At 44.4% G+C, this 22042-nt stretch overlaps 2 protein-coding genes and 1 long non-coding RNA gene across 3 annotated transcripts; 2 read left to right on the forward strand and 1 right to left on the reverse strand.

Annotated features, from left to right (window-relative positions):
* Positions 1–57: 57 nt before the first annotated feature.
* KIAA2013 (KIAA2013 ortholog) lies at positions 58–5207 on the forward strand. The gene is made up of 2 exons (XM_032131663.1): positions 58–1127; positions 1875–5207. The coding sequence occupies exons 1-2, from the start codon at positions 155–157 to the stop codon at positions 2732–2734; spliced, it is 1833 nt and encodes a 610-aa protein (XP_031987554.1). The 5' UTR covers positions 58–154; the 3' UTR covers positions 2735–5207.
* On the reverse strand, positions 4180–6178 carry LOC116454737. Its single transcript, XR_004244187.1, has 2 exons — positions 6143–6178; positions 4180–6028 (listed from the first exon to the last, which is right to left on the reverse strand). It is a non-coding gene; the product is annotated as an uncharacterized LOC116454737 (long non-coding RNA).
* A 3572-nt stretch (positions 6179–9750) lies between these two features.
* On the forward strand, positions 9751–13518 carry LOC116454573 (chymotrypsin-like elastase family member 2A). Its single transcript, XM_032131325.1, is given in 7 exon segments — positions 9751–9790; positions 9793–9896; positions 10319–10416; positions 11338–11466; positions 12191–12327; positions 13014–13159; positions 13282–13518. Coding segments are annotated over 7 exon segments (891 nt in total).
* The last annotated feature ends 8524 nt before the right edge of the window (positions 13519–22042 follow it).

A 22042-nucleotide genomic window follows, 5' to 3' on the forward strand; every position in this document is an offset into this window, starting at 1 on the left:
GGGCGGAGACCGCGGCTGTCGCAAAGCGCTGCAAAGCGCCGCCAATCGCGGCGGAGCTGCCGCAGGGCGCGGCGGCGATGGCGGCTTAGGGCCGGTGCGACGCGGCGGGGCCGGGGCCGGGCAGGGCCGGGCCGGGGCTCCCCCGCCGCCGCCCATGTGGCTGCAGCAGCGACTGAAGGGGCTGCCGGGGCTGCTGTCCAGCAGCTGGGCGCGGCGCCTGCTGCTGCTGCTGGTGCTGCTGCTCGTTGCCTACTGGTACCTGGGCGCGCCGCGGGCGCGGGGCGCGGGGCGCGGGGCCGAGCCCCGGGGACCCGCTGCCCTCTGCGTTCAGGCCGCCGCGGGCGCCTGGCGGGCGCAGATCCAGCGCGGCGATGCGCTGCCGCTGCCTGAGGAGGCGGCCGGGGCCGGCGGGCCCCCGGGGCTGGCGCTGGCGGGCAACGGGTTCCTGCTGCTGGACGTGTCCGCCGGGCGGCTCTGGGTGCGGCCCGCGGCGGCCAGCGGGGGCCCGGCACTCGCCACCGAGTACCCGGCGCTGGTGCGGCTGAGGGCGCTGGGCGGGCGCGGCGAGGCGCGGGCGGCGCTGGCGGCGCTGCGGGACGGGGCCGTGCGAAGGGTGCGGTGCGTCCAGACGGGGCCCGGGGCCAGCGCCGGGGACTGCGTGACGGTGCGGGAGGAGGTGGTGGCTCATCGGAGCCGGCCGCATCTCTACCTGCAACGCATCCGCATCTCCAACCCCACCGAGCGGGTGGCCGCCTTCGAGGCCTCGGCCCCCACCGCCGCGTCCGCCCTGGGCGGGCGCTTCGCCACCAGCCTGGAGAAGGTAGAGGAGCGGCAGTTCCTGCTCTCCTCCGGCCGCCTGCTGCTGGCCGGCAGCCCCAAGATGGTGCTGGTGGTGGTGGCTGCCAAGAAACTCGTGAGCCGGGTGCAGGTTGCGCCCAAGTCGCACTTTGACGAAACCGTGCTGTCCGTGGTGTACACCTCGGAGCCCATCGAGGTCTCCAGGCTGGAGGAGACCTTCAGCAAGCTGAGGGAAGCAGCCAAGAAAGAGATGCTGGAGGTGATGCAGATGGGGGTGGAAGATCTTTTCCAGGAGCACCAGCAGACCTGGTCTGACTTGTTCATTTCAGGTAAGTAAAGTGATGCTCAACTTCCACGGGATTGCTTTAGAGGGTGGCTGAACGCTCAGTGTCCTGGTTGCTGTAAGGTCTCCAGAGGCTCTGGTCTTCCTGATGGGTTGTGGGATAGTAAAACAGTGTTCCTGGTTTGGAACCCAGCTTGCCTTACAGGAGCACACCTGACTACATATAGGAAATGATACAGAAAATATCATAGAAATGATATAGAAAATACATAAAATGAGAAGGAACATTTATAATCATGATTCTGTGTGTGCTGCTCTTCTTGGCTTCAGGAACTTCACTGATTTGCTGTGCATGTCAGTTGGAAATAAAGTTGACCTTTAGCGATAGCATAAAAGACAGATTCTCCATGGAAGTTAAGGGCCATCGTACAAAGATGCTTTTTCTTAAGGTTTTAATGTCTTACATAAAAGAGTAGCTGCCCAAATAATGTAGAACTTGTTATTTTTTAAAAAGATTTGACAGATCATTCTTGCAGTCATGATGACTGCCCTGTAAAGCATCTGTATATTAAATTAGCTTTGTCTTTAGTGGGAGCTTAGCTTCCAAACTCCCAAGTAGCAGAGAGAGCATCTTCTTAGAGAAACACATGAAAACATTTCACTTTGGTGTTTTATGGACAAAGGTTTCTTAGATGTTATAAAGAACACCTCTGTATTGAACATCAACATGCACGTTTGATCTTCTTTTCCTCCTAGTTAATGTCTGACTATTAGTTGTTTTCTTTTGCTACAGGGATTGAAATGAGAAAGATCACAGATGCACATACCCCATCCAGTGAGACTGTCAACATGACCCTCTACTACGTGCTGTCAACTGTGCCAGCCCCCCTGCTAGACCCGCTCATCGGTGGTGAGGACAGGGAGAAGATTGAAGCCAGCCTGAACTATGCTGACCACTGTTTCAGTGGCCATGCGACCATGCACGCCGAGAACCTGTGGCCACCAAAGCTGACCAGTGTCACCCAGATCCTGCAGCTCTCAGACCTGTGGAAGCTAACTCTCCAGAAACGGGGATGCAAGGGTCTTGTGACAGCTGGAGTCCATGGACTCATGCAGGGAATGGTGCTTAGTTTTGGGGGTCTGCAGTTCACAGAAAACCACCTTCAGTTTCAGGCTGACCCTGACGTACTTCATAACAGCTATTCCTTACGTGGGATCCATTACAATAAGGACTTGATCAATTTAGCTGTTCTCCTGGATGCTGAAGGAAAGCCCTTCTTGCATGTGTCTGTGAAATTCCAGGACAAGCCTGTCAGACTGTATGCGTGCGAGGCAGGCTGTATGAATGAGCCTGTGGAGCTGACCTCAGAGGCACGAGGTCACACCTTCCCTGTCATGGTGACTCAACCCATCACACCACTGCTTTATATATCAACAGATTTGGTCCACTTGCAGGACCTGAGACACACACTTCACCTAAAAGCTATTCTGGCTCATGAGGAACACATGGCCAAGCAATACCCAGGCTTACCCTTCCTGTTCTGGTTCAGTGTGGCCTCCTTAATTACTTTGTTTCACTTGTTTCTGTTCAAACTCATCTACAATGAATATTGTGGGCCGGGAGCCAAGCCACTCTTCAGGAGTAAGGTATAAGGCTGCTGCTTTTGGCTGCTTCCACTGTGTTGTCAGCCTTATGTTGTGTCAGCTGTGCCTGGGCAGGCTCTGTCTTGGACTGTGATGATTTTCAGTCTCTCTTGCAACAAGAGATCTGTGACCTCTTCTTGCAAGAAGGAGGATTAGGGCAGGGACTGGAGCAGTAGGGCTCCATTACGAAATCATTAGGAAAGATAAACTCATTGTCTGTCCTTAGACATTTGTGAGGCTGCAGGTGGAGGCAGACACAGCTTTCTGTCTTTTTTTCACACATTAGCGTAGGACATTGCTTGTTTCTAGGCCAGCAGTTGCAGTTGTGTCATGAGATGATGTTTCTTTTTATTCAGTACCAGAAAGCATATGAGAGAGCTGCTGTACTTGTCTGTACTGCTGTGTGGAGACCTGCACACCTGCCTGCCTGCCCTGAACATGTGACGTGTCACACAGGAACACCCAAAGGCGGGCTGCTGTTCTGAGGTGAAGGTGCCAACTTGCTGGGACTCGTGGTACATGTTCATATTATAGACACTGTGCAGTCCTCTATCAAACCACACTTACCACCATCATTTTGGGAAGATGCTAATTGGTGTTTCTCCCAAGTCAGACAAAATACAAAGCTGTGTTAAGGAAAGTACTGAGTGCTTTTTACTGTGAGTTGGAGGTTCTGGCTTCAAACTTTCATGCGTCTTACCTGGGTATAAAGAATTTCAAGTTGTTTTGAGTTGCCTTGGAAAACTTATTTGCTGTAAAAGCTTAGCACAGAATAGACAGTAGATGGTGAGTTCTGCTCTTAGTACTGGGACTTTCTGATTGTGTGTTGATAGGAAGTGGAAATGCAAGACCAGACTGGATTTGCTTTGTGAGCTAGTTGTGCTTTTCAGAGGCTTCCCTCCTGAGGGCTGAACAGAGTTAAATGTAGGTTACGTTTAAAAAAAAAATGAGATGATAGTTAAATAGAGCTGTCAGAGGAAAAGTTCTAGCTTTAGATTGCCCTGTTATTCAAAATTATAAAAACAAATTCAATTTTGGATAGCTAAGGCTGAACAGAAGGTATTGAACTAAACTTGACAGTTGGTATGTAAGGGGTGTTTAAAGTGAGTTGGAAATTTCCATGTCAATTCACTGGCTTTGTCATGTTGAGCAGTGGAGATCAAGCCTGATCCCAAGCAGGTCTGAATACCTGTGATCCAATAAAAGAATGAGTGGGAGGTGCTTGTAGCTAGACTAACTAACCTAGGAAGAGGTAGGATAGAAATGTGTATCAGACAACTGCAGTTACAAGCCTCTGATCATGATCAAAAAAAACCTCAGTGCAAAGGGAGGAAGGGGTTAGGAGGTGATGTCAGTTACTGTGTAACAGCTGTGCCCTGACATGCGCCTGAAATGTGTCCTTGGAATTATGTAATTAAGTCCTTTCACTGTTGTCTATCCAGTTGCCTTTGTCATCTCCAAGACTTGCCTTCTGCCTTTTACCAAGTGACTTGTTAACCATTGCTACAGGTGACTGCCCCGACTCTTCTCACTGAAGTGCCCAGAAGCTTCACAGCCACAGCCCAGGGCTGACCTGACACCTCGTCCTCCTGGGCACTGCAGAGCAAACAACTCTGCTGCCTCGTCTTAGTTGGATCTACTTCAAATGAAAGTGATGCAGAACTTGATTCCAGAAACAGGGAAGAAGTGGAAGCCAGCTGAAGCTCAGAATCTGTAGCAGTAAGCAAGATAGATGGTGTTGAAATTAACACCCTGTTCCATTAATTGAATGGGAACATCCCTGTGTCCAAATGAACTTAGTCCTGCTTTCAGCCTCCATTTGCACAAGACACCTGACAATTTTGCAGCTGAGAACAAGGACCATTTGAAAGCAACAATCCTTTTGTGCCTTGCTATGACAGGAATCTGAGACTTGGAAGGTGTGGTGATTCAGTAGTTTATCCCAGAAGCTTGTGTAACAGATGTTTCCTTTCCCTGTAAGCTGTTCAGTTCCCTAGAACTAATCCATTTGGTGAAAAAACTTGAAGATATACTAAGTCCTTTGATATTTTGATTTGGATTTTTTCAATTCTACAGAAAAATAAAGGATGATGATTTCTTTCTGAGAGTTAACTAGAAAACTTTAGTGTAACTTCCTTTCTGGTATAGTTTTTATTTATTGCTTGGGGGGAGGGGGAGTATGTTAATTTTTCCTTCACTTCAGTAACAGTCAATTGAATTGTCGATATCTAAGTTCTCGTAACAGGTTTTTCAGCATTTATAATTGTAGAGTGCAAAATCAATTTAATGAAGCTGTTTTCTGGATATACACTTGGAAATGCTGGTCTGCAGGTTTCTTATTCTAAGCCTATTGAGACTTTGTGCATTGAATTTGTTTTGGATATGGGGGAAGACATCTCACTTTCTAGTGACTTACAGGTTGTTTGGTTTTAAAATACCAAAGCTGTTGTTTCTAAATAAATATCTTTCAGTCTGATCTGACTGCTGAAGTGTGGTTGGGTTTTTTATTGGTTTTGTCTCTGTTCTCTCCTGCCTTTGCTCCCCACCCAGTTTAGACAAGCAGAGCCTTGTGTTACATCTGTGGCCAGTACTGACTGCAAATACAGTGTGGAAAATAATATATAAATGGATATAAGCCAGGAACAGACAATCTGGAAGGCACAACAAGGGATAAAAACACACAGGGTAATGCTCATCTCTCTTTCCTTTCTCAGTATAACCTTGTTCTATCCTGAGGAGTGAAGGCCAAGCTTTACTTTGAAGAACACAGAAACAATCCCAGGGAACCATCAAGCAGCAGATTTAACAGCCATCCAGCAAGTAATGAATTTTCCTTGGTGGTCCCAAGGAAAAACTGGGTCAGGATTTAACTTCAGATTTTCAGAGGGGTTACTATCTGGTTTCAGATGAAAAACATCCCTCAGAAAAGCAGATTTCAGTGTCTGTAACTTTTCTGCAGACAATTCCATTTACTAGTTGGTATAGCAGAGTTACTGCCCTTCAGGGGAATAAAGACAGGGAAACAACAGAGTCCATTATAAATTGTACACAGGTACACTGTGTATTTAAGGAGATATTTGCTATTCTGCTTTAACAGAACATACCAGAAGCTCCTTCTCTTTCTCACTGAAGTTCCATGAGCTGCTTAGTTTCTGTGAAACATCTGGCATGAAGATGATAAGAGCTTCCAGGGGGCTATTTCCAAGCCACCATGGTATCAGCTGGAGGCCGAGCCATTTGATGTTCCCTGGCGGAATTACCAGCAGCATGATGCCCACGGAGTCCAAGGAAGACTGTTTAGGCCTGGAAAAGATGGATAAGCTATCATCACATAAAGCATGAATAGAACAAAAAACAAAACAGCTTTGAGAGGGTTTTACATTTGTAGTGGTTTGGTTCAAAATATCCATTACTTACTAATTTTCCTTCTGTGAGATAAGAATTAGGAGAAAGCAAAGCAGGCACAAAACTTAAAAGAATATAAAGAAGTTTATTAACAGACCTAAAAGAAAGAAAAAAAAGTCAGACTAAACCTTCAGAACACTTCTCTTCCCCCCACCTTTCTCCCTTCTCCCACTGACAACGTAAAAAGACAACCCTTGAGATTTTTTTTCAGTCAGTTTACCACCTCTATAATAATCTCTTCAGTTCACTTAGGGGGAGGAGTCTCTCTTGCTCATGCTATGGAGACATCTCCACAAGAAACAGTTCTCTCATGGCTTCAATGTCACAGCAAGACAGCCGCCTGGGTTGGTTCTCTGCTCACATGTGAAAGTCCCTTCCCTCAACTTACAGCTTTCCCCACAACTGTTTTTGAGGGTCCAGTCTTGAGCTAATGGGGTACCATTTTAAGGTTGAGCTGTTCAGAAGCAAAGGTTCTCTTCACCCATCTCTGGGAGCATGTTCATCTCTAGGAACAGAGGTCTTCTTCTTTTTCCCTGAGAGGTAAGGGTCTTCATCACTTCATCTCTCTCTCTGTTCAAGCTTCTCATCAAATCACATCTACTTCATTTGCTTATTTCAGCACAGGTGCTTTTGCTCACAATTGCAATTTGAACGCTCCATCCCCCATGCTTCATGAAATTACAACGGGTACTCTGATGTATCATAGTCCATCACCATAGCTTTACAACAGCATTTCAGCTTCTAGGTTTGAAGCATCTCCTCTTTCGCCTCTCTCAGGGTTTCAGCTCTTCCTTCTTCACTGACTTGGGTGTCTTTATGGTGTTTGCTTCACGTGCCTTCACCTTTCCTCTTCCTCTGACTCGGGAGAGGATTGATGTCTGCAGGCTTCATCTGTTCTGGAGAATCTTAGAGCACTAAGAGAGTTCATCTCACCCGGGCCATGCAGCTGGAATTCGCCTCTCGCTGGTGGTCACACGATCTTTGCCGGGCCGCACTGGCGAGGGCCGGCCTGGCCGCGCCGCGCTGCCGGGCCGCCTGCACGGAGCAGGGCCGCGGATGGAACAAGGCCGCTCGGCTCCAGGGTGGCTGTCTTCTGGCCGGCCCGGCCCGCACTGAGGGGCTGTGCCGGGTGTCCAGCGAGCAGAAGCGGCTGAGATCTTCAGCCAAGCCGCGCTGCGGCCGACCTGGCCTGGCCGCGCCGAGCAGGGCCTGGCCCGGCCCCGCTGGGCCGCACCCCGGGCCCCCCTGCCCAGTTACCTGTCCGAAAGCCAGAAGCAAGAGAGCTTTCCCGGGATTTGTTCGTTCTTACATGTGGATCGCAGAGGCGTGTCAAGCTTCTTAAGTGGCTTTAAAAAGTTGCCAATATTCAAACTAGCCAGTTGATTGCTTCTATTGCGTCTAGAGGAACCTGTAAGCACCTCTTTGCAAAGAATCACTTCTGTGGCTGATGGAGCCCTCTTTAACTAAAAAACCCAAACTATGCTAAACCACGACAACATTAAATATATTATGATTGCTAGGAGCATTTCCTCCATAACAAAAGAAGTGTTCCAGAATTCCTCCATGAGGAAGGGGAAAAAGAAACAGGGTTTCTCTATTTTTACAGTATGCAAGAGAGCAGAAGGTTATATTTGTGAAATGCAGAAATGCTAAAAGAATTAAACAAAATTCCATGTTTACAAGCACACAACAAATGAGGAAAGTTAAAATAGTAACTAACCATCTGAAATTTATACTTTTAGTTGGAACTCAGTGAAAATGATAGTGACATGGAAGTTAAACTGAGCAGCATAACATGTTGTTTAGCTTGTAAATTCAGACACTAAGAAAAGAGCCAACAAATTAATGGGAAAAAAATGAGAATCTCAATTCTGCACTGTTAATCCTGGTTTCTGCCTTTGTCAGATAATAAGTACAAGATGTCAGAACAGGGCTTGGTTGATCTAATTTGCAATTCAAAATGCAGCTTTCTCAAGTGGTATTGTCTGGGTAGGAAAATATGTTCTTGAGAGGCAGACAAAAGAGCAAAGCATTCTGTATTTCTGCCTTCCACATATGTGCTCCAGGCATCTTTCATCCAAAACAGTACCTACCGCTGAATGGAAGCTCTGGAAATCAGGGATTTTGCTGCTTTTTAATCCTGACATTAAACATTAGATTTATTTCAGCATTTTTGAACCCCTAGTTTGGTCTGTGTGTACAACACAGCTCTAGTTACAAAACTGGCATTATGATATTCGTTTTCATTCTAATAAGTTTGTTCACTATGTGTGTCCCAACTTAGAGGGTAGAGATGTTTGTTTTTCAAATAACCAGCAACAGTTTTTCAGTGGTTGGTGGATGGAAAGGTGACAGAGGATAGCAAGTTTCTGTAGTAGAAGATAAAAAGGAAAAAAGAGACAGGGGTAAGTGTTGATATCTAGTCACTGATCTCAAATGTCACTAATTAATTAAGACACTTCCTTTTTGTGGCAACAGCTCTGGAGGGGTGCAAATGCCTGCTCTTGCCTGCTTTGTCCTGTGAATGAAAGTGCTTTGCTCTTTTTCATTAACAAGCTCACAGTGTGTTGTAGCACAGGTCAGCACTGCTCTGGGGTGTACACAGGCTCATTTGCAATGCTGCAGGAACCCTGTTCTCTTCCAGGGCTGTACTGCTGATCTAACAAAGGGAAATAGGAAAGGAATGGAGTCTGATTCACCACACCATACCAGGATTTCTGCTTCATCATGGACAGCTGGTTCTTTGTATGGCTGAAGTATGTTCCCCTTCAAAGTGATTACAGTCTGGTTTATTGAAGAAGGCTGGCATGCTAAAACACATGCAGCTTGATCTGGGAAAGAAGATACAGGTTTTCAGTCAGTACAATGCAGTAGATGCCATTCAGTTACACACAAAACAAAATAAAACAAAACAAAAGCAGACCCCAGACCAAAATAAAATTCCAAGCAGTCGTAGAATTGTACACTAATTAAGGTGGGAAGGGAGCCTCTAGAAATCAACTAATCCAACCCCACAAACACATCTGAATCTATCACTGTCTGAATATATCAGACACTTACTGCTGACATACCACCAAGTGTTAGAATAATTCATTTAACATTTTCCTTCTGTGAACACCTTTGTGATGAACTTTTCAAGGCAATGGAAATGCAAAATACAGATAATAAGCAACTAATTTGGAATTCTTTTTACCCAAGTTGTTTATATAGCCTGGATCCAAGGTCCACCTAAATGGGGATTTTTAGCAACTTGTGTATACAAAAAATTATCCCACAATGACACAAGTTTTCCATTGGTATTGGAATAGCTCTGCATTTTAAGTCATGTGTTCCAGAGATAAAAGACACCATATAAAATGGCTTGTGGAGTTGAGCCTGTAGCACCCAGGAACTGGCAGCATGCTCGGAGTGCTCTTCGCTGTGTTGACTCTGGCACCTGCAGGTACGTGTCCAATTTCTGCTTTAGTCTTAAAATAAAAAGTTAATTAAAATCTAAAAACAACTTTTATTTTTCAGACAAATTGAACATTCTGCATCAAAGCAGAAAAAAATACAGCATAGGAAGTTCATTACATGGGTCTCTTGAAAGAGTAACTGGGTGCTGTGCTATTCCATATCTTATGGATATTTTTTTAAACCTACTTTCAAAACACACATCCTACTTGTATGTCTTCTAGCCTTTGGCTGCGGGGTTCCTGCCTACCCACCTCTTGTATCCAGAGTTGTTGGAGGGGAAAATGCAAGACCATACAGCTGGCCCTGGCAGGTTGGTCATTCTGTGCTTCCTCTGGAACAACTGTGTTATCTCTGCACAGCACAACTGAACAAAACCACCTCTTACATTCCATTTGATGCATCTTGCCTGACCTGTCTTAGGTTTTGACTCTACTGATCTGATCAATCCTAAAGTTTCCAGTCTTTTTAAGAAAGCTCTGAATGTGCTGCATTTTGCTGGTAATGCAGGCTCTCTTTTTAAGTCGACTTGGGCTATTTAAGCAAGATATATTTTAAAAATCAAGCTTTGGATGATAGGGAAGGAGGGAAAGCTTTTCTGTGCCAAGGAGTTGGAAACTTGTTACTTCAAAGTCTTCCACCATCAGCAAGTTGTGTTCTGGGTGCAGGAACAAAGCACAACAATGAAAAATGAGTAAGCAAAAGCCTGAGCCTTACTTGGTTCCTTGATCCCAGGCCTCCCTTCAATACAATTCCAATGGCAATTGGCGTCACACCTGTGGAGGAACCCTCATTGCCACCAACTGGGTACTGACAGCTGCCCACTGCATCAGGTAAGTAATGAAGCTAAATCTGACCCAGGAAGTAGCATGAGAGATGAATGAAAACCAGTATCAATGCAGTTCTCCCTTTCCCAGTTGAAAGCTCTGAGTTTCACATCATGTCTTTTGATTATAAGTCAGGAGAATGACATCTCTCTATTTTCTTAATGTAAAAGGAGGAAAACCCCCCAGTTACCTGAATTATGTACTCTTCATTTTCCATAAACAAACTATGAACATCCTTATGTTTTCAAGTTGCTATTAAAATTCAGCTGTGTTGCCTGTTTCTGTAATACATGTGTCAGTGAGATCCACAAATTAACTAATAAATCCACTCCCTGAGGAAATAATCACAAATATTTTGAATATACCAATCATTTTCAGTAAACTCTTCATATTATGTGGCAGTGTAACAAAGAAATGATCAGGTACAGCTATGATGTTTCATCATCAAAACTGTTTCCACAAATACAACCCCCTTTTGCACTGGTAGCATATGGTTATTGTAACACTAAGTTGTAGCAAATATCATAATATGAAACATGGAAGATTGGTTGCATGTTGTTATTATAAATCCCACGTATTATACTATCACACAGTTGTTTATTAGTGAAGCTGTTTATGGCTGTCAAAAAAAGTCCGAATTGTTACTGCATTGAAGAATACGAGCTGAATCCTGCAAAGATTGGAGGCACCTTGAGTTTGTTAATGAAACCTTAAGCAGGAGTTGAGAGGATGGCTCAGAGATTAAATGATTATGAAGCCTAGAACACAATCTTTGCCCTTATCAAATCACTGGCTAAGCTCCAGACACACCATGCCTATGATGAGATATTACAGTCAAGGATATTCTTACTGAATCTCTCAGAAGCCAAAGATGCAGATGCCTGAGCAGCAGCTGCATAACTGAGTGTTCATCCTTTTCTTGCCCAGTTCTTCTCGGACATATCGAGTGTTTCTTGGAAAATACAACCTAGCAGCTGAGGAAGAAGGATCAATTGCACTTTCTCCAGAAAAGATAATTGTTAATGAGAACTGGAATCCACAGGATGTTGCAAATGGGTAAGCTGGTGGCAGGTATTTTTTCAGTTTTTAGATGGAGGGTAAAAATCAAACTGCCTGAATCCCACACACCTGGAGTTGTGGTAATTAAATTCATGTTTAGAGCCTCCTGTTACAGTGTCCAGTTTGTACCTTCCTCCTCAAAAGAATACAAACGAGTTACAATATTAATTTCTTATTGATTAATAATGTTTCCAGAAGCCATTTTGCATGTTCATGCTTGGGTAGGAAGCTGTTCCGTGCAATATCTTTTGTACAATGAAAGGGAATGAAACCTTTTATAAAACACTCTTGGAAGCCCTCCTACCAGCAGCACAGACACAGAATTATTGATCATTACTATCAGTGTGGCTGAAGGACCCCTATGTCCTGCTGCTGGCTAAGGGCAGTAACAAAGAAATCCCCTCAGTTCCAGGTCCTTGGAGTGAGTCCTAACATATGCTTGGTTTTGGTGAAAAAACCTAGAAAAGAAAATTTTCTGCCAACAGGACAGCGGCCAGTTCTGCAAGGGAATAGCCTTCCAGTCCGTGAATTTCCCCATTGCTTTGGGGTGCAGGAATCTTTACTGCTTATGCACTGGCCTTTGCTCCCTTGCTTCTCTTTTGAATAGGCCAAGTGCTGTGTAACTGCTGAGTACTCAGGCTGCTGTGTCTTAATCCATTTTGCAAACCTTTTTACCTTTCCTTTCTCTCCCCCGCCCTCCAACATGTGCATGTTACCACAGGTACGACATTGCTTTGATCAAACTCTCTGAGCATGTCACCTTAAGTGACCAGATTCAGCTGGCCTGCCTGCCCCCTGCCCAAAGCATCCTGTCCTCCAACACTGCCTGCTATGTGACTGGCTGGGGGAGACTGCAGAGTGAGTACTTGGGCATTTGCAAAACCATGGAACAAAAAAAAACTTTCAGAAGTGCCTTCTTCTCTGAGATTGACAGCAAAGACTATTGATGGTGCTCAAGATCCCCTCAAAACTCAGTGTAGTGAGGTAGTTTATTATATTAGTCCCCACTTCATTCACACATTATGATTTTTTCCTTTCAAGTTTATTTTCCTTGTAATGCACCTGAGGGGCCTTTACTGAGCTTTTAGGAGCTACTGTAATGCAAATGTTAATAGTGTGCAGAGAGGTGCATGTGTTAATCCCAACACACCTGCTGAATATCTGAAGACACATAAGGGAATAGACGTGAAGTAAAGAAAATCTCAGAGAGTTCATCAGAGGTGTCAGCTTGGCTCAGGAGGCAATTCCTCAAGGGATAAGTAAATTGCAAACTTCTGAAAAAAGAGTAGCCCTTTATCTCTCTAACAACAAAACATTTTTTAATGGAATGCAAATTTTTAGTAAATTAAGGTGTATATAAAAGAATGGAACTAAGGGACATTCATACGTATAACATATATACAGCTTCTCCTTTAATATAGCTCCTATGGAGTGTTTTACCTGGAGTGATGGTACTCAGATCCCAGGAGCAATTTAGCAGAGCAGTTTTATTCTTCCTTCAGTGCCAGCTGGTACCATGACTCTGTGTTTCTGTTCTCTCTCAGCAAATGGACCCCTTCCTGATGACCTGCAGCAAGGCCTTCTGCTGGTGGTGGATTACGCAACCTGCTCCAAGCCTTCCTGGTGGGGACAGACAGTGAAACCCACCATGGTTTGCGCTGGTGGGGATGGAATCATCTCCAGTTGTAACGTGAGTCCACTCTCAGGGCTTGGGTTTAGACAAACAGGCCTGATGGGAAGGAAAGGTTAAAAACCCCACAGAGGATGTGCTCATGCTATGGCTGCCATTAACTGCATTCTTCTTCCTTCCAGGGGGACTCTGGGGGCCCACTGAACTGCCAAGGGGCTGATGGCAGGTGGGAAGTGCACGGCATCGTCAGCTTCGGCTCTTCTCTTGGCTGCAACTACTATCAGAAACCCTCTGTCTTCACTCGGGTCTCTGCCTACAACAGCTGGATCGAGCAGGTGAGGCACTGGGAGGTGCTGCTTCAGAACACAGACACTTGGCTGTGCTGGGGTTCTCTCACTGGGATTTCTGCCACCTGCTAAGGGAGCTGTATCACTCTTGATTCAGCCCTTACCAACTGAAAGTATCCTCCTCTGAAAAAGATACCCAATTTTTTTTCACTTATTTAAATAAGTTTTGATAATAGGAAAGCATTCTCCCTTTATCTTAGAGCTTTAGTTGTAGTCATAAAGATTTACTGTATATTTCAGAAGTGATTACTCAAATTCGCATTCATCAATACACTGATTGTTGCGATTGTATCCTAAAAGGCAGCACATGCAGCTCAAGTCTGGAATGTCAAATATATTTTAATTTAATATAAACTTTGACTGAGAAGCAAAAATCTTATTTCAATTATTTAAATCCTGCGACGTGGACACAACACATACTGTTCACAAATTCCTGCATCTCATGATCTGATTTTTCATTTGTTTTACATTTTTGTAGGTTATGGCAACCAACTAATCCAATGAGAACTGGATGAGAGATGGCAAGAAGGAAAGCAGTTTGAATAAAGTCATAATCATGGCACCTTTGATCACAAAGAACTGGGAAATTATGCTTTTAACGACACAAGTATTAATCCAAACACTAGTGAAATAAACAGCATTTTTTGTAACATGAAAACAAAACATGTGTCTCTGTCCTGGCTGTTGGCAAGCTCAGAGCCTGTATTTGGGGATAACGCTGGATGTTTTTCCCTGTCCCCTGCCTTGGGCTGGAGCGTACCAGCCTCACCTGGGAGAAGGTGCGAGCCCGCTGTGCAGAGGGTGGGCAGTGGGAAGAGTCAGAGCATCACAAAACACCCCCGGGGGGCTCGGGGAGGAGGATACAGGGAGGCATTGCAGGGCTGGAGGCAGGTGGCAGAACCCTGAGGCTGCGAGTGGGACTCCTCAGAGCCAGCGATGCCCAGAGGAAAGGCAGCACAGGAGCCAGCAGGTCCCTGCAGGTGAGTGCAGAAGCACTGCAAAATGCTTTTAAAGGGAGGTTTTACTACCTGCGATCTCGGAGCCAGCCAGGGGAAGGGCAAGATCCAGCTCTGAGGGCAGACCTGTCTCCTCCATGGCCCCGCTGCTCGTTTTTAAGTCATTCAGGTGAAGAGCTCGGAGCAGTCACTGTCAGCTGGCACAAACAGGGATTTTTGGCAAAGCAAAGCAGAATCACCACTTTAAGCTCGGTACTCAATTAAAGTCCCTCTTTATAATTCTTTCATTTTAATAGAAGATAGGCAGTATAAAATCAAGGTGGATTTTTGTTGTGTTTTTCTTCTCCCCCCAGCACATATTAGGTGTTTGCAAGAGTAAAAGGAATGATTACAAATGGAGGGCAGGTGACCCAAAGGTAAGCGGTAGATAGAGTAAGGAAAAGGTTGGAAGTTTGTTGTGAGAACAGAAATGCTCAGAGATGCATTTTCTAGGCTTGCAGTTCCTTTTAGTTTGGTATTTTTCAGATGTTAACCTTTGGACTGAAAGTAAATACATTATTAAACATAAATTGTATTAAAGTAATAAGAGAAAACATGGCTGTTTATCATTTTCGGGGACTGTATTTTTATCACTTTTCTTCTACTTTACAACCATTGACCACCATTCTGCACAGCAAGAATTTATTTTGCTTAATATCAGCCTCTGCTGAGAAATAATAGGCTTTATTGGGTTTTATTTGCCTGACTAAATGTGTGATTTCCTATATCTGAAAGAACAGGGGATCTGAGGAGGGCTTTTTTCAATCAGCTTCACTATGCAGAACTTTGTTCTTTATCAGTGGAAATAAGGATTGCCCAGTTATTCAGGAATCATCAGCTCCAGCACAACATCCTGAGTTTTTTTCATGAGTATTGTTAATGTAAGACTGTAAATGATCGAATAATAGTTTTGAAAATTAAAATCATTAGAGGTCACTTTGCTGTATAGAGCATAGATGTCCACTATGTGCAGCATGAAAGAGAGACAGAAAGGTAATCATGAAGCTCAAACAGTAAAAATTGGATGCACAGGTGCTTTGGTAAAAACTGAAGCAAAACAGAAATGTGATTCATTTTCCTTCTGAAATATTTAGGCAATACTGTAAAAAACATCTGAGCTCATTTGAACATATCAACAGAAATTATTAATCATCTGGAAATGCCTATTAAGAACAAATTCTGGAAGTTTGATTTAAAAAATTCAACAGTTTCGGTTTGTGATCACTGGAATCACTGGGGGAATAAGTAACCCATCTTTTCATGGCCTTCCTTAAGATTTGGAGAGAAGTATCACAGAGAATAAAATCTACAGCAAATGGTTTTATTAGCTTTTATTCTCACAGAAAAACTGTATCATTCATCTGTTTTTGCAGATCAGAGTGTGTCAAGGAGGCAGTCTCTTAAATACAGCTTTTCTTTTAAAATCATGTCAGGTGGAACAAAATATAATAAAATAAAATTTAAAAAAAAGCATCCAGATAATGCATGCTCCTTGTGCTTTGTTTCAGAATGCATGGGAATTGTTAAATATCACTGCTAAATCCAACTGTGGTTTCAGGAGCTGGAAGAAACACTCCCAGGATCAGACAATACCACTGTTGTTTTTTTTAATTTTTTTTAATTCTTTTTTTTTAGATGTTTTCCCTCCTCCAATGCTGGTGGTAGAAAAACAGTTCAAAGGATTTTGATGGCATGCATGGTCTCCCTCTGCAGCCTCCTTGGGGCCATTTCTTTTGATTTGAGCAACAGCCTGGAAATATGGAAAAACACAGGCAAAGCCCTTCAGGAACTTGCCTCCTGTGAAAACCTTTGGGCTGCTCACCTCATCTCTCTCCTTCAGGAAGAAAGGCACAGCTGGCTGTTCCCAGCAGCAGACACAAGGAATAGATCATTCCATTCTCAGCTCTTGGGGAATTTAAACTCCCTCTGTACAGCAAGTGAAGCAGAACTGTACTGTGAGAATTGCCAATGCAAGGAGGAGAAAATCTCCATTTGCAGGTTTTACATAACTGACTTGAGACACAAATTTAATATCTCGGGGGTTACTGAAGCCAGGCAGGTGCTGTCCAGGGCAATCTCTGAACTGCTCAACCGTTTCAGGAGTCCCCATGAGGACCTCGAAGCCATGAGACACAATCCTGACTGGGCAGACACAGTAGCTTTTAAACTCATCCTCCAAATCAGAGAAGCCATGCTCAAAGCTCAGTCAGTGCCAGCACTTATGAGCCTTCAAACCACACTGCATCAACATTTTGCCACTCTGAGCTGTGCTCTCTTCTCCTCAGAGACTGCACATAAGTGCTGGACAGATAATGTCAATCTGTCACTTAATTTCACCCATTATGAAGGAATCGCTTTCTTTACCCCATTCCTGGGCTCGGGTGACTTTGTGTCCCTGGAAGCCTTGAAAAGGGGACTGCACTATGCACAGAGCTGCCTGCTGCAGGAGGGACAGGAAAAGCTGCACAAGAAATCTAAGGAAATCCTGTCTGCAATAAGCCTTAAGATCACTCTGTCGGTGGTCGCCTGTCTCATTTACCCCATTGTACTGATGTCCTTCAAGCAAATGACAGATTGGATACACAGTTATGCCAGGAACCTCAAGGAAAAGACAGAGGACTTGAAAAGGGAGAGGCGCCTAGCTGAGGACCTCTTACACCAGATGTTGCCAAAGTCTGTGGCCAAGCAGCTAAGGAAATGCCAAAAAGTTGAGGCAGAAAACTATGATCAGGTTAGCAAATGGAAAGGATGTTGCCAGCAAGGGTAGAAAGGTATTCACCTAAAATAGCACCTACCTTGTCACAGTTTTGAGGATCCTGGGTTTGCACCCAGAGTTGAGTGTGGATAGAAATCCAAATATTCCCGATGGGTTTTGGAAAGAGCTATGCAATGTGCTATGGAGCACTTAGGCTGATGGGAAAGGGAGAAGAGCTGAGATTTTTCAGACACATAGCTTTAGATGTCAAACATCCTATACTGGTAAACTGTCTTTGTGTTTAAGAGCCTACCCACAACAGCCAGCCAGCACTATTGGATCATGAGTTCATTGGAGAAAGAAATGAGTCTCCCCCTTGTAAAATAGGAAGAAAAAAAAAAAATTGCTGCTGTCAGTGTTGAATTTAGCACAGCCCTGAGCCCAAATCCTCATGCTACAGTAATTGCAATTCTAGTCTCTCTTTTTCCCTGTACACCCGCTTTCAGGTGTGAAACACAGTGAAAAATGTTTGCATTTAATCTGTAGGTGTCATTATCAAAACAACAACCTGTAATTCCACAATTAATTATAATCCACAATAGTCATGACATCAAAAGTGCTGAACCAAGGCAGAGAGCGAAAAGGTGGCTCCTCTAGATTAATTGGTATTAGCAAGGACTATTTGAGTTTAAACACTGACACAATTCAGACAGCACAGAGAAGAAACAATTCTTTGCCAACAGCTGTAACACACATTTCTCTTCCTCAATTCTATTCTTTCTTTTAAAAGTTTGATTTTTTTAAAGTGTATTTTTCTGTAAATTACTTGATCATAGCAAACATCATTTGAAGAGAAACAAAATCCAGTTAATATTTTCTAATTCAACAAGAGCAGAGACAGCATTTTAGATTTTATCTCACAGGTTTTTTGGGTACCTAGTTTTATCCCTATCACAGTTTAAATCACTTTTAAAGGAAAACGAGACCCTATTTCTATAAGAAGTCTGTTGATCACTGCTCACAAGATTCAAAGCATTTGACCTTCAGTCTCCCATTAGCATGAGGTATTCACAGAAGTGCAGGTGATAAACTTTGGAGATAAGAATAATTTTATCTGTCAAAGTAGTAGAAAACAATTCAGAGCCAGAGCTTGTTAATTTAGAATTGTATCTACTGAGCTGTGCAAGACTGGTTCTACGTGCAGCCTGTGCCTTAGGCTGTTGTGCTTGGAATTTCACAAATCCCCAAACTCTCCAAAGGCTTCACCACTGTTGCCTGGAGACCTTGGCTTCATGCTCTTCTTCTCCCTGTAACAGGTCACTATCTTTTTCTCGGACATTGTGGGGTTCACAAGCATTGCTGCCTCCTGCACTCCCTTGCAAGTGGTTGAGATGCTCAACAATCTGTACGTCTGCTTTGACACCAGGATTGAGTCTTATGATGTGTACAAGGTGAGTACAAACCCACAGGAAAGGAATCTGGAAGCTGCTGAAATCTTTCTTACTCTGTCTTCTGGTGAATATCAAATACCCCAGGCCAGGAGGCCAAAATACATGAAATACAAGACCTGCCATTGTACAGGGACTACATCACAGTTTGGCAAGTGCTGGACAGCTAAAATAGATTTTATTCTGATTTTCTTTCCAACGGAAAGCTCAGTGCCTGCCACTAACTGACACATGCCCCTTCCTATCAGGTGGAAACCATTGGGGATGCCTACATGGTAGTGAGTGGCCTGCCAGAGAGGAATGGCATCAAACACGCCGACGAGATTGCCAAAATGTCCCTGGATCTGGTGGCAGCAGTGCGGCAGGTTGTGATCCCTCACATGCCAATGGGCAGACTGGAGCTGCGGGCTGGGATACACACAGGTACATGGGCTGAGGTGAAGCCAGGAGAAAAACAGAATAGGACACAGTCCCGTTGTGTGAGGAGAAAGGAATTCTGCATTTCTGTACAAGCCGCTGCCTCTCCCCACACCTCAGGATAAGTATTTCTCCTGGTTCCAGCAGGGGGGTGAAATGACTTTTGCATGTATCAGTGTAGAAAGGTCTGCGAAGCAATTTAGTATTGGTGATATCAGCATCAATTAGGTACAGCTAATCAAATCGTGACTTCCCTCACTAAGTAAATACTGTGCAGTCAGGCCCCAGATGCACAGAGTACTTCCAGTTCCCAGGACTCTCTGAGGATACAGAGTGACTGGCAAAGGTGCTGGCATTTGACACTGCCCTGCACTTACTTCTTACTACTTCTTACCATTTGCTTCTTTTTGGGGTCTCTCTGCCTTGTGTTTTCTCAGGACCCTGTGTAGCTGGAGTTGTGGGGTACAAAATGCCTCGTTATTGCCTCTTTGGGGACACTGTAAACACAGCTTCCCGCATGGAATCCACCAGCCTGCGTAAGTGCCTTGGGCAGGATCCGGGCATCCAGCCAGACCCATACCTGCACCCTGAACCTTTAAGGCACTGCAGTGCAAGGAAAACCCCAAACAATCCCTCACATCAGGCACAGTCAAGTGTGAAATAAGGTCTCTAGAAGAGAAGGAGTATTCTCTGGGACCATCCCACATCAGAGAACTAATTACCATCTATCTAAGGAAGCAGCACATCCTGGACCTGCCATCCCCAGTATCTCTGCACATGCACCAAAGAGGCAAGAGAAACTCTTGTGGATTGGCATGGGCATGTAGAGTCACATACCTTAATGCCAAAAGAGGAGGTGGAAACACTGGGCTGATAAATGCAGGAGGGCTGGTGTGTAGTCTCTGGGATTCAGGGAATCATTAATTCCTGCTCTGCTCTGAATCCTAGCACAGAAGATCCACATCAGTTCTGCTACATATGAAGCCCTTCTCACAGATGATGCATATGAAATTGAACTGAGAGGAGAAATTGAAGTCAAGGTAACAGTTTTTCTATAACTTTACAACAATAAAGGCATTTAATGGGATAGCGAGGAGATGATAGATCTGGCCATTGCTTTTTTCTGAAGAGCAAGTCAACTTTTAACTGTGTCCCCAAGGTTCTTTTGCTAATTCATTTGGAAGTGGCTGCACATTACTCCTCAAAGCTGATGAAAAAGTGTTCTGTGTGCTTTGAAACATGGCTGCTATGTCTGCACCTTTATGGAACTACATGAGTATGGCCCAAAGTGTCAGGATTCAAAGACACATGGGTTTAAGGCTGATTTTAAAGCCTTAGCAACACTGCCAGTGATCAGCAATGCAGTGACCTCTGAACGGAAAAGATTATTAGCACCCAAACTGCACATAAAGTAGAATCCTTTCCCTGATCAGCATCCACTTATGAGAGAAAGAGAGATAACAAATGCAGGACAGGGATTAGCTCTGGCTATAGTGATCCCTGCTCTGCTTCATATCCCATGAAAACAGCTGTTTTCTGCTCTCTCCTTTTCTTGTCCAGGGCAAAGGGAAAATGAAAACCTATTGGCTTCTTGGAAACAAGAACTATAGTGTTCAAAATGACAGCCTGGTGTGTCACTGGAATCCAACAATCTCCAAGAAAAAAAAGATGGAAAGTAGCCAGGGATCTCTCCAACAAGTAAGGAGGTGAACATCTGGCTGGGGGAGCCTTCCTAGACAACAAGGCATTCACTACAGACTGGGACATGTGGAAATTGCATCTTTGCCCTGGAAGCAGAGGGCTCTGCTTTGTGCAAACACAGCTCTAATGTGTGCTTCTCTCTGTCAACAGGCTGGTGTGGGAGCAGCTCCAGCTGCACAGAGCCCTGCCATGTCCTGGGATGAGCTGAGCCTGGACACTCACACTCGAAGGAGTTCTAGACCAGACTGGAGCCCTGAGAGTGTCACCCATGGAGTGAGCCAAAAGCAGAGGAATGGCTTTCACCACAGCTCCCAACAGAGTCTCCAGGAGAACCTCCCTTCTCTGGGCTTACCTGCTTTGGGGGAAGGTGACCAAGGTGCCAATTTAGAACACAGGTCACATGGTACTAAAACAACATGGAAAAATGAGCTCCTTCCAGGTTTTGTAGCTGAGATGTGACAGTATAAGAAGTGACTGGACTGCCCCAGGCACACACAGCTCCTTTAAATAACATTCTCTTTTTGCTCCTAGCCACAATTGCTATTTTTAGCCAGTGTGTTAATGTGAGAACCTAAAACACCAGTAGGAATTTAGGAAAGTGTCTCAAAACAAGAAGCAACAAAAGTGCAGGTGGGGTTCCATCAGGAACATGACTGGTAGGTAAAAGATGTACAGCAGTGTGACTCTTTCACTTCACTAAAGCCATTCTAGATTTATGCCTGTAGGTGACACAGAATGCAGCCATCAAAGTCCAGAATAGTGAGGGCACTTTGAGACCCTGATACATTACAGCAAGCTGCTTATTTCAGGTTGGCCTTTACAGCTCCCCAGTGAACCATCGCTTGCAAAACATGTAAATTTAGATAGTAGGAGAGGGAGTAGCAAAACCCTGATGGAGAAGGTAATAATATTTTTGGATAATTATTTCAGAGGTACAAATGAAGTGAGAACAACACTGAATTCCTTCTAGTAAGTTTCTGTCGCACTTTGTCTTTCCAGCTCCTCTCCACTACAGTGGAATCTCCTCTCCATACATATATTTTTTCCATTATCAGTCTCCAGGGGGATTGGTGGTGAGGCAAAGATGCAGTACAGCTCTATGGAAGATGTGAGAAAGACAAGCTACTTCTCCCATTAAACTGAAATTTGCTTTTCTTTCCTTGACGAAGGAAGAGTCTCTGCAGTGATGAGCAGTAAATTCCTCTTCTACGTATGACTCAGAGAAATCAAAGCAAACAATTACTTTCGCATGTTGGCAATTCGTAACTCTGTGCAGAGTTCAATTAATTTACAAGAGAGCTGCACATCTCATGGACCCCATCCTGCCTGCTGCCTTCTTT

This window comes from Corvus moneduloides, chromosome 22, assembly GCF_009650955.1.
Source record: "Corvus moneduloides isolate bCorMon1 chromosome 22, bCorMon1.pri, whole genome shotgun sequence".
Lineage (NCBI taxonomy): Eukaryota > Metazoa > Chordata > Aves > Passeriformes > Corvidae > Corvus > Corvus moneduloides.